The 13,541-nt window shown below is 46.6% G+C and overlaps 1 protein-coding gene across 1 annotated transcript in view; it reads left to right on the top strand.

Moving 5' to 3' along the window:
- Positions 1 to 1,124: 1,124 nt before the first annotated feature.
- Positions 1,125 to 13,541, top strand: part of LOC144174348 (P protein-like) — a 358,011-nt gene continuing 345,594 nt past the window's right edge. Inside the window, exon 1 of the mRNA XM_077702998.1 lies at positions 1,125 to 1,962. Within this exon, the coding sequence (XP_077559124.1) occupies positions 1,720 to 1,962 (243 nt within the window). The 5' untranslated portion in view covers positions 1,125 to 1,719. The remainder of the gene's footprint in view (positions 1,963 to 13,541) is intronic.

Raw genomic sequence — 13,541 nt, 5'->3', positions numbered from 1 at the left:
CTCTCTCTCTCTCTCTCTCGTTTTATCAAAACTTCCCCCTTCCCCCCCCAAAAAAATATAAAATTGGTCGATAAGACGACTCAGGGCTCCGAGTTATATTTACCGGTAGTAATTAGTTCGTTCACATAGAAGTTGTACACGTTACATAATTACAGCCTCCTGTGAATGCACGGGCGTCTACGGGAGGAGTATTGTTACAGATAGCGGCTGTAATTTGTATTTCATGAAAACTTTTCCAACCAAAATTATATGACAGTTGTTCCCTGAGACGAGTTTATTATTACGTCGAGTTTAATTTACCCGTCTTCATTCTAATTCGAAATATTGAATTCGTACCTTTGTTTAAAATTCTTCCCAGTGTCGTGTGCTAAATAGCTTCGCTGGGCATCCATGTGGACCTTTACAGATAATTTCTCCCGTTTGATTTTTTTTTTTCACAAAGTAATGACGAAATGATTAAAAATGTACCATTTTTTCATGCTTCCCGCTGAACTTTGTAAGACTATAAATAGTTTGCCGAAAAGTTGAAGTCCCATTGTAAAACTACGTGCGTAGCAATTTAAGCAGGGAAAGTATGGGCAATTAGAGGAACCTATTGGCCAAGCACTGGGATGAACCTCCTGATTCGAGGGGTCCTTAATGGCTGCGAATACAACAAAAAGAGGCTGCCCTCTGAATGCATCGAAAGGAGGTTGTAACCATTATTTGAGCGTTTGGACGGGCTGGGGGGGGGGGGGGGGGGGTATCAACGATGGATTTGGACAGCCAGATATCTCCTCACTTTTCTGCATATAATTTATTGATGACGGCTCCGGTAATCTATATAATATGCATATTCTGCGAGATCGATGACTATGCAGTTCTTGTTCGTGCGTAAATATCTCACAGTGAGCGCCTTTGGCTGTGTCAGGGAACTCGCCAAAACTGAAATCTCGTAGAGCAAATGCGCGTTCTGCGTGTTTGTGCCCCTGGAAAGAAGCATGTGCCGCCGGAACGAGCCACTGCGTTTGCAGCGTTGCCAACCGCAGTTATTCCCTAAGATGAAAGAATCACGCAAAGCGAACGGGGCCGATCGCGCGCGCGTTATCACCGCCGAGTCCGCGCGTGTCTATCTCGTTCTTCGGCAGCCGACTCGCGGTCGTGCATGCACGCACAATACGTGGCGCGGTAGCTCAGTACAGCGGCGGCAAGCGAACTTCGCCGACTGCACTAAATAGAACGGAACAAAGGTTAGTATAGCGTCGTGTGGACAAACGGGCCGGTGTGGTAAGACAGAAGGCGTGCACGGTCCGGTCATTATCGCCGCCCGCCTCCAGATACCGTAAACAATGACGGCGGCTACCACTGGCGGCCGAAAACATCTGTTCGAGCAGAAACAAGGGGCCCAAGGCGCGTTATCGGCCGGAGAGGCATAGCCGCGATCGGGTCTTCTTTCCACAAAGCCCAAGTCTGCAATCAGGACGACGTCCGACGGAGCACCAGCGGCTTTTAGCGAGCTATCGGCACCTCTCCGCGACATGCCCGGAACGTAGCGGCGGAGACGGCTTGTCAACTGCACTTCCCTACACCGGCGTCGACCGTGTTGGTGGCCCGGACGATCTTGCGTGTGGTTAGGCAGTGGGTTATGCTGTGAGGACTTCGGGCGCCACAACGCTGGCGGAGCGGTGGTTGTTCCGTGGTGCGCGTGCCTCTTCTTCCGCTTGCGCCGCGCACTGTGATATGGAAATGAGCGACCAGGTGGAAAATGGCCGCCTGGCCGTGCCCGACGAGACGAGCCCGCTACTGGCGTTTCCCGGACCGGCGACGCGCTCCCGCCGCTGCTCTTCGCTAGGCAGCCGCGACGATGCGGCCGAGCCGGACATCGTGGACGTCGAGTCCGAGGAGAAGCCGCTGACGCCCAGGCAGCTCTGGCTGAGCCGCATCAAGATCACGCTGCTCAGCATCGTCGTCCTTTTCGCAGTGGTGAGTAGACTGCGCACGGAGCCGGGTCGAGCGTCTGCAGGCGAAATATTAAGCGAGTATACGGGTGACAAAGCGAAACAGATAAAATACGGCAGAAGGAGTGAGGGGACAAATCGATCTCCTTTTTCTTCCCCTCTGCTTTACGTGCTGTCCGTCTTAGCAAGGAGCCGTCTCTCTCAGAGACTCTTGCAATGCTCTTATTCGAAGGTACATGCTATCGTTTAAGGGTAACAGGAATTAAACGACCACCGGGGAGAAATTAAGGAAATGGTATAGCTTGGCGACTTGCCCTGGCATCATAAGAGGGTGTCTCAGTTGGTGAATTACCATTAAGGATTCGAAGTGAGCGGAGTAATTGTGCAGTGAAAGGCGCCGCGGAAGAGGATCTGAAGTTAGTCGGATAACAGATGAGAGATCGCTTCGCGGTATCCACGTGTGTTTGTGACCGTGCTATCTTACTTAATAACGGCGCTGGAGTTTGTTCGGTTGATTGTAGTCTCTTTTTTTTTCTTGTTTATTCGGTTGTCATGTGCCATCTTCGCATGCATAGTAAACAAATGGTTGTCGAAGTTCAATAATGTTTGTGGCGCGCAAAATAAAGGTGGTCTGCGCAGAATTAGGGTTGTAAAAATTTTTCTAATACAAAATATGGTGACGTACAACTGTGCATCAGAATTTAAAAACTGATAGTGAGACAAGGAGTGGTACAAGAGATAGTACAAGCTGTTATCACTCACCTTCTTTCTTCTTTGTTGTCCCCTGTCTCTCTTCGCGCACTTTGAGTTTATAAGTAATGCACTAACTTTACTATATGCGTTAGACGAACGGAAACCGGTTTATTGCAAATTCTAGTAATGGTAAGCACGGGAATCATTGGGGTTAGTCTAGCATATAAATTCACGACTGCAAATAAAAAAAGCACGCCAGAAAAGTTCCAAGGCACAAATGTACTCCCTGATATTGCGCAAAATGTGTCTTCTCCCCCTCAAACCCCTGAAAAACTGACGCCTTCAATTACTCTCGCTCGGCCGCGCCAACACCTTCAGCACTAAGAAAATTTTTCCAGCGCACTTTTCTTCTTCGCCGGAAAAAACAGAGTGAAGCGACATGCATGGTTTGAACCGCGGAGTTTCTGTACTGAGAGCTGCTGTGGAGTTTCTTCGTTTGTGATTAGGGTCAGGTTGGCGCATTGCGCTGATACACTTTCGCGTTGGAGCCCTTTCCTAACTTGCAGCCTCAGTAGGCCGAGTTCGCAAAGGCAAGTGCTCATGCATGCGATTTCCGCGTGCGTCACGATGGCGCTAGTTTTCGTCGTTTTTAAAGCGAAGCTTTCAATGCATCGCTGAAAGCGTCGTTCGTCGAGCAAGATGCACCGCAGGAAAGCTAACTTGCACAATGGCTTTCACAAAACTATGATGATGATAAGCGAATGCACATCAAGCGCCTCAAGAAAAAAATAACCTTCCCGTGGTCAGGACCGAACCTTGGATCCCTCGCGTTATGAAGTTGACGTCCATCCGATTGCGTCATTACGACACCGTCGAAGCTGTGATTTCGGACATTGACTTTGACTGCAGTTGCGTGGAAGAAATCTTCGCGTTTTATCCATCTTTCTCTGAAAGGGGGGACAAAATAGAACCTCGTTTAATTTGAAAGAACTACGCTTCAGCACCTCACTCAGCTCAACACCAGCCATGAAAGGCGTTTTTTATCAAAAAGAAAAACGCAAGAAGTGTTAAAAACTTTCAAATTTCGCGCTACAGTGACGTGTTATGGGTAGGAGTGACGTCATATGGACCAGAAACAAAAATATACTTATCACTTTTGTATACCTGCACGTTCAAGTGATGATGCGCTCAAACCGAACTTGAGTCCCCACTACAATCGCCCAGTCAGGTGTCACCGCGGTAGTTTAAGTCGGCGGCCGACAATCGCACCAAAAAAATTCCGGGACGTCATAAGAAGTTGCCGGAAATTGGCTGGGGAGTCGCTGCTGCTTCACATCTTTTCTTGAATATCTCCGTTATTTGTTTGAAGCTTGCGGTAAAATTGGTATCATCGTTATCTGGGCAAAGCAGTCTTTTAGGGGCGAAGCCCCTTAGGGGCTTGTGCTGTCGGCGTCTCCTGTCGTCGTCGCAATCGTCGTCTCATGTAGTCACGGTACTAAAACACCGGGACACTCGTTTACGCCTTGCGCTCGAAGCTTTTCTGGTGGAGGCGAATGGCAAAAACGCGCGTGAGTACGAGATTTCGGGGCACGTTAAAGATCATTAGGTGGTCAAAATTAATCCGGAGCCGTCCACTACGGCGCGCTTCATCGCCGGAGTTGCGTCGGCGTGTTAAACGCCTACAATCAATCCATCCATCAATCAAATCAAGCCTCGCGCTCGAACGTAACGGGCACTAAAGAAGAAACCGGGACACTCGTTTACGCCTCGCGCTAGAACGCTTCCTACTTCAAGGACACGAAGCTTGTGCAGCAAAGCTGTATGCCTCTACCCCCAAACGGTTTCATCTCCATTGGCAAAAACGCCAAGGCGCCAAGAATACACCTATAGACTGCATGCTTCGCCCCTCCCCAGGTTTCACGTTAGTGGAGATGGCCGGGCTTTTCTTCCAAAATGCCGGTTTGCCGCCGTGGTTAGAGGATTTGGCTGCTGCTCTGCCGAAATGTGTTCAAGTTTCACACCAACCAATTTTTTTAATAAATCAAGCTTGTTGTTTTGGCTTCATGGCTCCCTTAAGAAAGGGGCTTTGATTTTTTTTTGCTGTGAGCGGGAAAATAAGTCTATTTGAGGAGCCGTTCTAGAACCCACCCCCGATGGTTGCGACAAACATCCGATGCTTATACTTTCGCAATTCTATGCAAAAAGAATGACTCTGTCCTTAGTGATTCCGGTGTCGCCGTGTTTCTAGCTCGCTTTCAGCTAGGCGCCTACTCTTGATTACTCTAGTAACAATAATGTATTTCGTCAATACCGTGATGGCGGCACAAGCGGCGCCCGGCCACTGCTTGCGAAGTTAATTGACCAGCGGCCACTAGCGCTTCTTACATTCCATTCAGCAGGACAAAATTGTTGGCGCACTCAAGTTGCTTGCCACCCAGATTGAATTTGCTGCTGGGATATCGCTGGCGCATCAGACTTCCAACAATTCGACATAGCGCCCCTGTGGTTGACTCTAAAATCGTGAGGCTTGTTTTGACACAATACCCCGATAGTCGATCTGAGGCGTCTCAACTACAGGCAGCCAGCCCAAAAGGAGTGCTTTCGTAGTTTCCTATACAGCAAGGATTCTGGTTTTGTCCCCTGAATGCATTTGTTCCGTACATCAGCAGCTGCGCACGATCGCACGTGTCTCGCGACTACAACGCATTCGGTAAAGGGAAAAGAACTGCATTTACATCATATCAAGAAGTTTTCGGAGATAAATTGGTCGCAGTTAGCACAGGACCGGGATAATTGGAGATCTATGGGAGGGGCCTTTGCCCTGCAGTGGGCGTAGATAGGCTGGTGATGATGATGGTGGTGGCACACAGAGTACGTCCGATCGTCGCCATCGTTCCTTATCGTCCTGTTTTACTCACATTTGCGCTTCACTTCTTTCTCCTCCAGGGAATGAAGTTTAAACACCCGTGCTTACTGTGAAAAAAAAAAAAAGCCAGCGACACTTGTTGAACGGTTGTGATCTATAACACTACCAAACCTTCTTTCTAATTGCGTTTATTGAAAAGAAAAAAAGTACTGTGAAACGGAACCTGTTTGAATATTAGTAGAACGGATGTTTGAGTCCCGAACCTTCTCGAAAGCTTTATTCTGAAAGCTGTTGCATCCAATGCAAATATCAGCCGTTATGTCCATGCAGATTCAGCTGAGTGTTGAGCGCGGTCCGCTTGCGTTTTACGGAAGAACTTCTCGGCAGAACCACTTCGCATAACATAAAGCAGAGCCACACACTGCTCGTTATTTTCATTCCATATACATCTGTTTGTCGAATTTCCTTGGCCACAAAGAATTCAAAGCAGATGCTCAGTTTTGCATCCGAATATTTTATGGAAGTGACTAACAAAAAGGCTTCCGCCGGCCTTCGGTGCAAAATATTTCGCTCGCACCCAAGTATTGAGCTACGGCTTTGTGGTCTAGGAACTTTTGAGAAAGGAGTCGTGCGTGGAGTGGATATGAGAAAAAAGAAGTGGGTGTCCTTGCTTTTTTTTATGTTATGCGAGGTTATGCGGAGAGGAAACGACCACGGTTGCGTAGTTTGAAACGCTCGGTGTTACTAGGAACTTAAGACTACGTACAGCCATTTTTTCACACTCGGTGCTTTGTTGCGTTCAAACCTCAGTGTTTGCCTTTAAATGAAGCTTTCCTAGCGCAAGCGTTGTGAACGAACTGAGAACGAAGTGAGAACACACGAAAATAGTGAGAATCGTTGCATTTCATCTTAAATTTTAGCCAGCACAAGAGCCCGTACATTTTTTTTTTTCAGCAACAAGAAAAAAAACTCTCCTAATAGACGGCTATTAAGTATTACTCAAAGAACGTGTAGGGAAGACGACGAAGAAAGCAAGGGAAACGATTTATTTATTTTCTTATTTCTTCTTGGCAAAGCCGTTTTAGCTCATGTCAGTCAAGCTTCATTTTGGCGAACGTTCGTCGCAGTTTCTTTAAGCTCTATCAAACAGTGGCTTTATCTTGACATTCAAGCTCGCCGCATATTTTCAGGTACGTTTGTGGCAGGCATTATTTCATCGCAGCCCTTGTTGCGATATCGCGTAACCTGGCAAGTATCCCAGGTGCACTTGTTCGTGTTATCTTTCATGAAAGCTATCTATACTCAAACGAACATAGCCTGCTATTCACCCGGCGAAGGCCAACGCCTGTGCGCAGAGGCACGCCTCCAAAACACGTGTTCATCGCTGCAGCACACGGATTCATTCCACAATAGATGCTAATTGCGGCTGGGTTTCGAATAAAAGTTTTTCTCAAGGTGACCCGTGCGCATTGTGCGTCATCTAATGGAGTGCAAATGTAATCCGCATGCTTGCCTGTTTGAAATGGGAACTCTCGCTGGAACATTCCTTTTTCCTGCTGTTCGCGTAGGCTCCACGGGGGGAACTTGAAATGCAGCGGGCATGTGGCCTCTGTCTCGCACGCTGCTATCATTGGCCATCGCTACGCACCAGCTACAGATAACTACGCTTTCATTGTACGAAGCATACGTTTTTCTACGCTTGCGCAAAAAGAATGAAATGGACCCTAACTTGAATAGAAATCTGCAAATACAGTAGACTCGCGTTAAGACAAATTCAAAGGGACCGTAAAAAATTTGTTCGTATTATCAGAAACTCGTCTTAAGCGGAGGTTTTTTTAATTGTTGACGTCACAAGAGAGCAAAAATGTTGTTCGTCTTAACCATTGCGTTCGTCTGAACGGGAGTCTACTGTAATCAGAGAATTGTCTTCTAATGCGTAACTTACGCCGCTTGTATGCATTGGGAGTTTTTTTACAGATAGATTTGGGTATGAGTAACCAAATACATTGGGTTATATTATTGTTTGTAAGTGTCTTTCTTTTGCTTATTTTCGCCAACGATGTCAATTTGCACCATTTAAGCAACTTTACTACGCCAATTATTTTTACGCAGATGCAAGGCGTCGTTCAGAATTGGTCCGTTTTAGTTTTTCGTCGGTCTTTTTAGGGATTTTCATTTTAGTCTCCGCTTTTTCGAGGAGATGTATAACAGGCATATTTTCTATTTTGTTAGTTTAGTTTTGTAATTTTGTTATTTTGCCTTTTTTATTTTTATTCTCAGAATTCCGCTCGGTTACGATAATACGACAACTAAGTGTGCTACTGCCGCCATGTTACGCATTGTTGTCAAAAGGCAGGGATTTGCATCAGTTGGGTTGTTTTTGGTATTTTTATTCGTTTTTTACTGTTATTTAGCGGGCGTTTGTTTAAGTTTGGTTTTCGTTTTTTGTAGGAGATGTATTTTCGTCTTTTGTAGGAGATGTAAAACACGCATATTTTTTATTTTGGGAGTTCATTCCTGATGAAGTCGATGGTTGGACGGCATACCGTCTGGTCAGTAGCATACTACAAAACAAGAAAGACAGGTCACTGACCAAGTCGGGAGCCGTAGCGCTCCCGAAACGTCAATTTGTTTTTGACTTGGTCAGTGACCTGTGTTTCTTGTTTTGGAGTTCATTCCTGCAATTTTATCTTTGTATTTCCTGTTTTTTTTTTAAATTTTATTCGTCCAATTATCTCCGCTTACGTTATTACAACGATTAAATGTGTTACTTGCACCAGTTACCAATTTTTGTGCGAATGCAGGGGGTTACACGTTCCTCGCTGGGGCTAAACTCGGCAAAGAATGCTGCGCATTAATGGTATGTCTCTGCTTCGAACACCTTCAGGAAATAAATGGGAATTTGGCTTACGTGAGTCGCAGATGTACTAGGACGGACTGTCCACACGTCGGCTCAGAGTATTGTCTTTTATATTGTGATAATATTGCTCGTGAATTGTGTGCGGAAAACGTTTTGTTTATGCAACCGACCCCCTCGAGGCGAAGTCGCCTGAGAGACCCATTGTACGGGATATACCGAATATACCGTATTTAAAGGTTGCCAGAAGTCTGTAGAAGTCACGCGGGTTCTCATCTGCTCAGGCCTGCTTGTTGGCTGGTGGCGGAAGCTGTTCGTTGAAATCGCCCGCTCTTTCGATATCTTCCGAGAAGATTAAATCAGTTGCGAAACAATTCGTGCGTCATTATTATAGTCTTCCGCAAATGAATAAATCGGGGCTGGTTCTGTCGGCAAAGCAGTGACCTATTTAAGGTAAACACGATTGAATTGGCCAATGGAAAGCGAATGAGGAGGAATTTCATGTCCAAGAAAGACGTCGGGTTTATTTTTTACCTACATCGGCTACCTTTCTGCAAACTCACCAGCATTCGCCCCGTCATACGGATTCTGCACCCATCACAACCAAGTTAGCTAACAAGTACCACGTTGTGCTGCTGAGCACGAGGACGCGGTTTCGATTCCCGGCCGCGGCGGCCGCTTTTCTGATGGAGGAGAAAAGCAAGAACAACCGTGTGTACGAGATTTCGGCGCACGTTAAAGATCCCCAGGTAATGAAAATTAATCCGGAGGCCTACACTACGGCGCGCCTCATCGCCTGCGTGGAGTCGGCGCGTTAAACCCTACAATCAATCAATCAATCAATCAATCAATCAATCAATCAATCAATCAATCAATCAATCAATCAATCAATCAATCAATCAATCAATCAATCAATCAATCAATCAAATAACAAGTACCACGATTTGAATTCAAAGTTTGCACCCAGAACATTTGGCTGGGCCCAGGGGATGAGGACTCAATCCGGAGGGCGAGCCATAAAGGCAATGTGATGTATTTATTGAAGCGAAGCTGTAGTGTTCTCACTGAAGGCTTCCGTAACGCGAAAACACCCTGCAGGAAAGGAAAGCCAACTTCCTCTGACGATGACGATGAATGATCCTTGGTGAAGTAAAACAAAAAAAAATCACTTCAATGGCCGGAATTGAACCTGGGTACCTCGAGTTATGAAGCCGGCGTCTATTCGATTGCTCCATTTCGATTTTTTTCTTTATTACCTGCTTGATGCAACACAAAAAAACTTCGAGGCAAAAAATACAACACTAACCAATACACTTTGGCCGGTGCGGTTATGTTAAAAGCGTCTCATGGTTACAAGGGTGTCTAGTATGCGCGCCCAGATGGGTTGCTCTTCCTCTAGTTTGAATACATCTCTGGGATAAGGACTTCATCAAAATTTAGCTGCCGGTTCCAGTCTACTGATCCATAAACATTGCGGGCTCGGCAAGAAATGTCCTAAAGCGAGCTAAAAAGATGCCGGTTAAGCCATCCGCTAAAAGTTTCTTCTTCCAGCTGCACACCGGGACACTGCAGGTGAAAACATGGCTGCAAGAAAAGAGGATTTTTGTGCCCTGGGACGTCAAATGTGCCTTTTGTCATAAGCAGGAAACAGTCGAACACATTTTCTTAGATTTTTGCGATGCTGAGTTCAATTGGGACATTCTCCAGCGAACACTTAAGAAGGAATTACCGGTCACATCGCATGGCATACGTTTCTTCCTACCGACAATGAAGAGGGTGTTCCTTTGGACATGTTCATGCTCCTGAGCCTGCATGGCCCATGGAAACCCCGTATGGACGTCAGGCATGCAAATCCAAATGGACGGCCTGCTAAGGATAATTCACTGAGAGTGTTGCCTACATCAGAGTGACTCCATTTCGACATGGTCGAAAATGAGTACAAACTCAGACGATAACCAAAGAATCCGCCACGGGAAAGCTTCGCATTCAACCATCGCTGTCGTTAAACGGAGGGGTGAATGATTGTTTGTTTGTTTGTTTGTTTTTGTTTGTTTGCTTGCTTGTTTGGTAGGGCGCAGCCCTTTGGCGGCCTGCACCTAGGTTTCGCGGTGGCGGCGTCCGTCTATGTCCGCGAACCGAGTGAGCGAACGAAGCAGCGAATGAAGAAAGAAAATGAACAGGAGCGTCTGACGAAAGATGAGGAGGAGGGCGGCACCAAGGAGGTTAAAAAAATTTTTTTTAACCTCCTTGGGCGGCACGCGCGGATATAGCGCCATCTCTCTTACTGCCTTCTCCTCACACTTCCGCCATGCGTTGCCCCCAAAGGGCTCCCTCCTCCTGTCACTTTCCGCAAACGCTGTTCCGTCCGCCGCTAATCCGAACCACGCGACGTTTGCGCGGGAGGTTCAAACACGATTTGCAACAACACGCTGGGCGGCGATGCGCTGCGACATAACAGAGTAGCGCGCGCCGCCGTGCGTTCGCTGATCACTCGATCACTTCCTGAGACGCAGCAGATATGCGCCGGGACCGAGAAGACTGCAGTTCTCCCTACGCACAAATTTCCCATTAGGGAGTATAGTAATAGTCGGTGCGTTTATTTATTTATTTATTTATTTATTTATTTATTTATTTATTTGGACATACTGCGGCCTGTAATCTGGGCCATGGCAGGAGTGGGAAAAAGAGGCTGGTACAGAAAACACATGAGGTTGGGGTGTGAAGCACTAGAACACTGAATTATACTGTGAATAAAACTAAATAAATGATTGATTGATTGATTGATTGATTGATTGATTGATTGATTGATTGATTGATTGATTGATTGATTGATTGATTGATTGATTGATTGATTGATTGATTGATCGATTGATTGATTGATTGATTGATTGTAGGGTTTGACGTGCCGTCGCTACACAGGCTGTGGGGCGCGCCGTAGTGGAGGGCTCCGGATTATTTTTGACCACCTAGGGATCCTTAAAGTGCGCCGAAATCTCGAACACATGGGAATTTCCGCTTTTCGCCTCCATCAGAAAAGCGGTCGCCGCGGCTGGGAATCGAACCCGCGTGCTAAAACTAAAGAAATAATGGCAAAGATCAGAACCAAGAAAATACAACAACAAAGCAACACAAGAGAAAAAAAAATGGCAAAGCTTGCACTAAGTCCCGCAAGGCTTGAATCAGCGAAGCTTGCACTAAGTCGCGCAAGGCTTGAACCATAGTGACGCTGGAGGATTTCTTTCTTGTAAGCACTGAAGGGCACACCACCATGCATTGCATTAGGCTTGAAATTCTTTATTTACATGTTTCGTGCGTCGTCGCTTTTCACTGCGGTAGTCATCGTCATATCCATCTATATCGTCGTCTTCCTCATGCGTGACTGGCGGGCCCAGATCGTTTTGTCCGCAGGCGTTCACATTTCTTCTAAGGTGGAAAGCGCCAGCCCGCGCTAGAACCGGCGGCAACCGGCCTCGCGAACTAGCCGTCTGTAGCGCGGGCTGTCTTGTGCTCCCTCCGTGAGGCGCGGACGCGCGTGAACGGTTTTCTTGGTTGGTCTTTTAGGGGCGAAGCTCCTAAAGCCATGGGTCTGTTCATCCCTTGTGTCTCGTGGTACGTGACCGCCGCACACAGTCTTACGTCTTTGTTAATGATGTAATGGGCGAACTTTCACGGGAGAGTTACGGTTACCGATGATCTCCCCCTCTCGAGCTTAGCCCCACTTATCATCATTCATTCCGTGGATATGGCGTGATTTTTTTTTTTGCGCGCCACGCGCAAGCCTGGATGACGCCGCTCGTTCCTTGTGAGGCACGTGCTCACGTGTGTGGTAAACGGCGAGAGTAACTATACCCAGTTTTCTGATGACGCCGCACAACCCACACATTACGGCCAGCAACAACAGCTTCGCTGATAAAACAGCCAAAGGGAATGACTGAAAATGATTGATCTGAGGGCAAAGAATCTATATAAATGGGTAATTTATTCCAAAGTTCAAACCTGCGTGGAAAAAAACTGAATTTGAACTTGTTAGTACGGGCGTATAAAGGCGTTATATTGGCAGCATGATAGTGGCGTGTTGAAAAAAGCCTGGAACACGTTAAGGACATATCTTTTGACAGCTTGCAAGACGAGTTGACTGAGTGAAACAGCTTGAGGGATTCACTGCTTCGCCGCGATAAAAGCGTTGATAGGTTCAAAGACGTTAAGGTTGACCTAGGGGAAAAAACATAGTCGTGTCGCCGGAAGATAATCTAATAGCTTTTTTCGGTTTCGCACTGCTTGTAGGAGTTCTATACAGGTGACGCGCACAGTGCGGATAAGCGTTTTGTACAGGGCAAGTTAGGGGTGGCCCCAGATAACGTACGCCGCAGGTAACCAAGTTTTCAAGCCCTTTTGCAGTAATGTAGTCAATATGATTGGACCAGGACATGTTTTGAGTGAAAAGCACGCCAAGTTATTTATACTCGTGAACTTTCTGCAGAGGCAATCCATTAAATGCGCAGTTGAAATATGAAAGAACTAATTTATTAGTAAATGACAGAAACGTGGGTTATTGTTCATTTATTGTTTATTTGCCAGAGAAGGCACCTGTCGCAGAACGATATAAATGAATCATTGCGAAGGACGTGATCATAGCGTGATCTGATTATTTGAGACAAAACACTATTATTGGCGTACAAGCGGTAGATCCTCTGATGCTCCTCCGTCGTAACTTTGCGGACAAAAATTCGGCTCTTTTTCCGGCAGGCGGGCCCTGCGTGTGCAATACGGGCATGTATATTTATTTTGAAAGTTACACTCAGCAAACTCGACGACCGCCCCTTTGCAGCAGAGACTATTTTGGGTCCCAGGTGTTGCTCGTCACAGTCCCAAAATGCTACAAAAGCCTTAGTTCGCTTTTTGAAGGACGCGGGCCTATCTGAACAGTTGTAGGGACGTTACTAGCGTGTGGCGTCCTTCGTTCGCCAATTTTGTCAGTTCAGCGCCTTACTTTTGGGCATATTTTTCTCCCCTCGGGTGTGCTTTGTACTTTGCTTTGTACTTACCATGTCCACGCCTTGTGGTTTTCTTCTAAATTTCCTTCCTCTTTTCCTATTTTAACATATACCGCTGTCCTTTCTTTCGCTTCCAATGCCCGCATCCCCATCCCCATCTGCAGGGTAGCCAACCGGACAGTTCTGTGGTTAAC

The sequence above is a fragment of the Haemaphysalis longicornis genome, unplaced genomic scaffold (genome assembly GCF_048455015.1).
Source record: "Haemaphysalis longicornis isolate Haplotype H1 unplaced genomic scaffold, Haemaphysalis longicornis Haplotype H1 scaffold_3, whole genome shotgun sequence".
Lineage (NCBI taxonomy): Eukaryota > Metazoa > Arthropoda > Arachnida > Ixodida > Ixodidae > Haemaphysalis > Haemaphysalis longicornis.
This window is presented reverse-complemented; position numbering and strand designations above follow the sequence as displayed.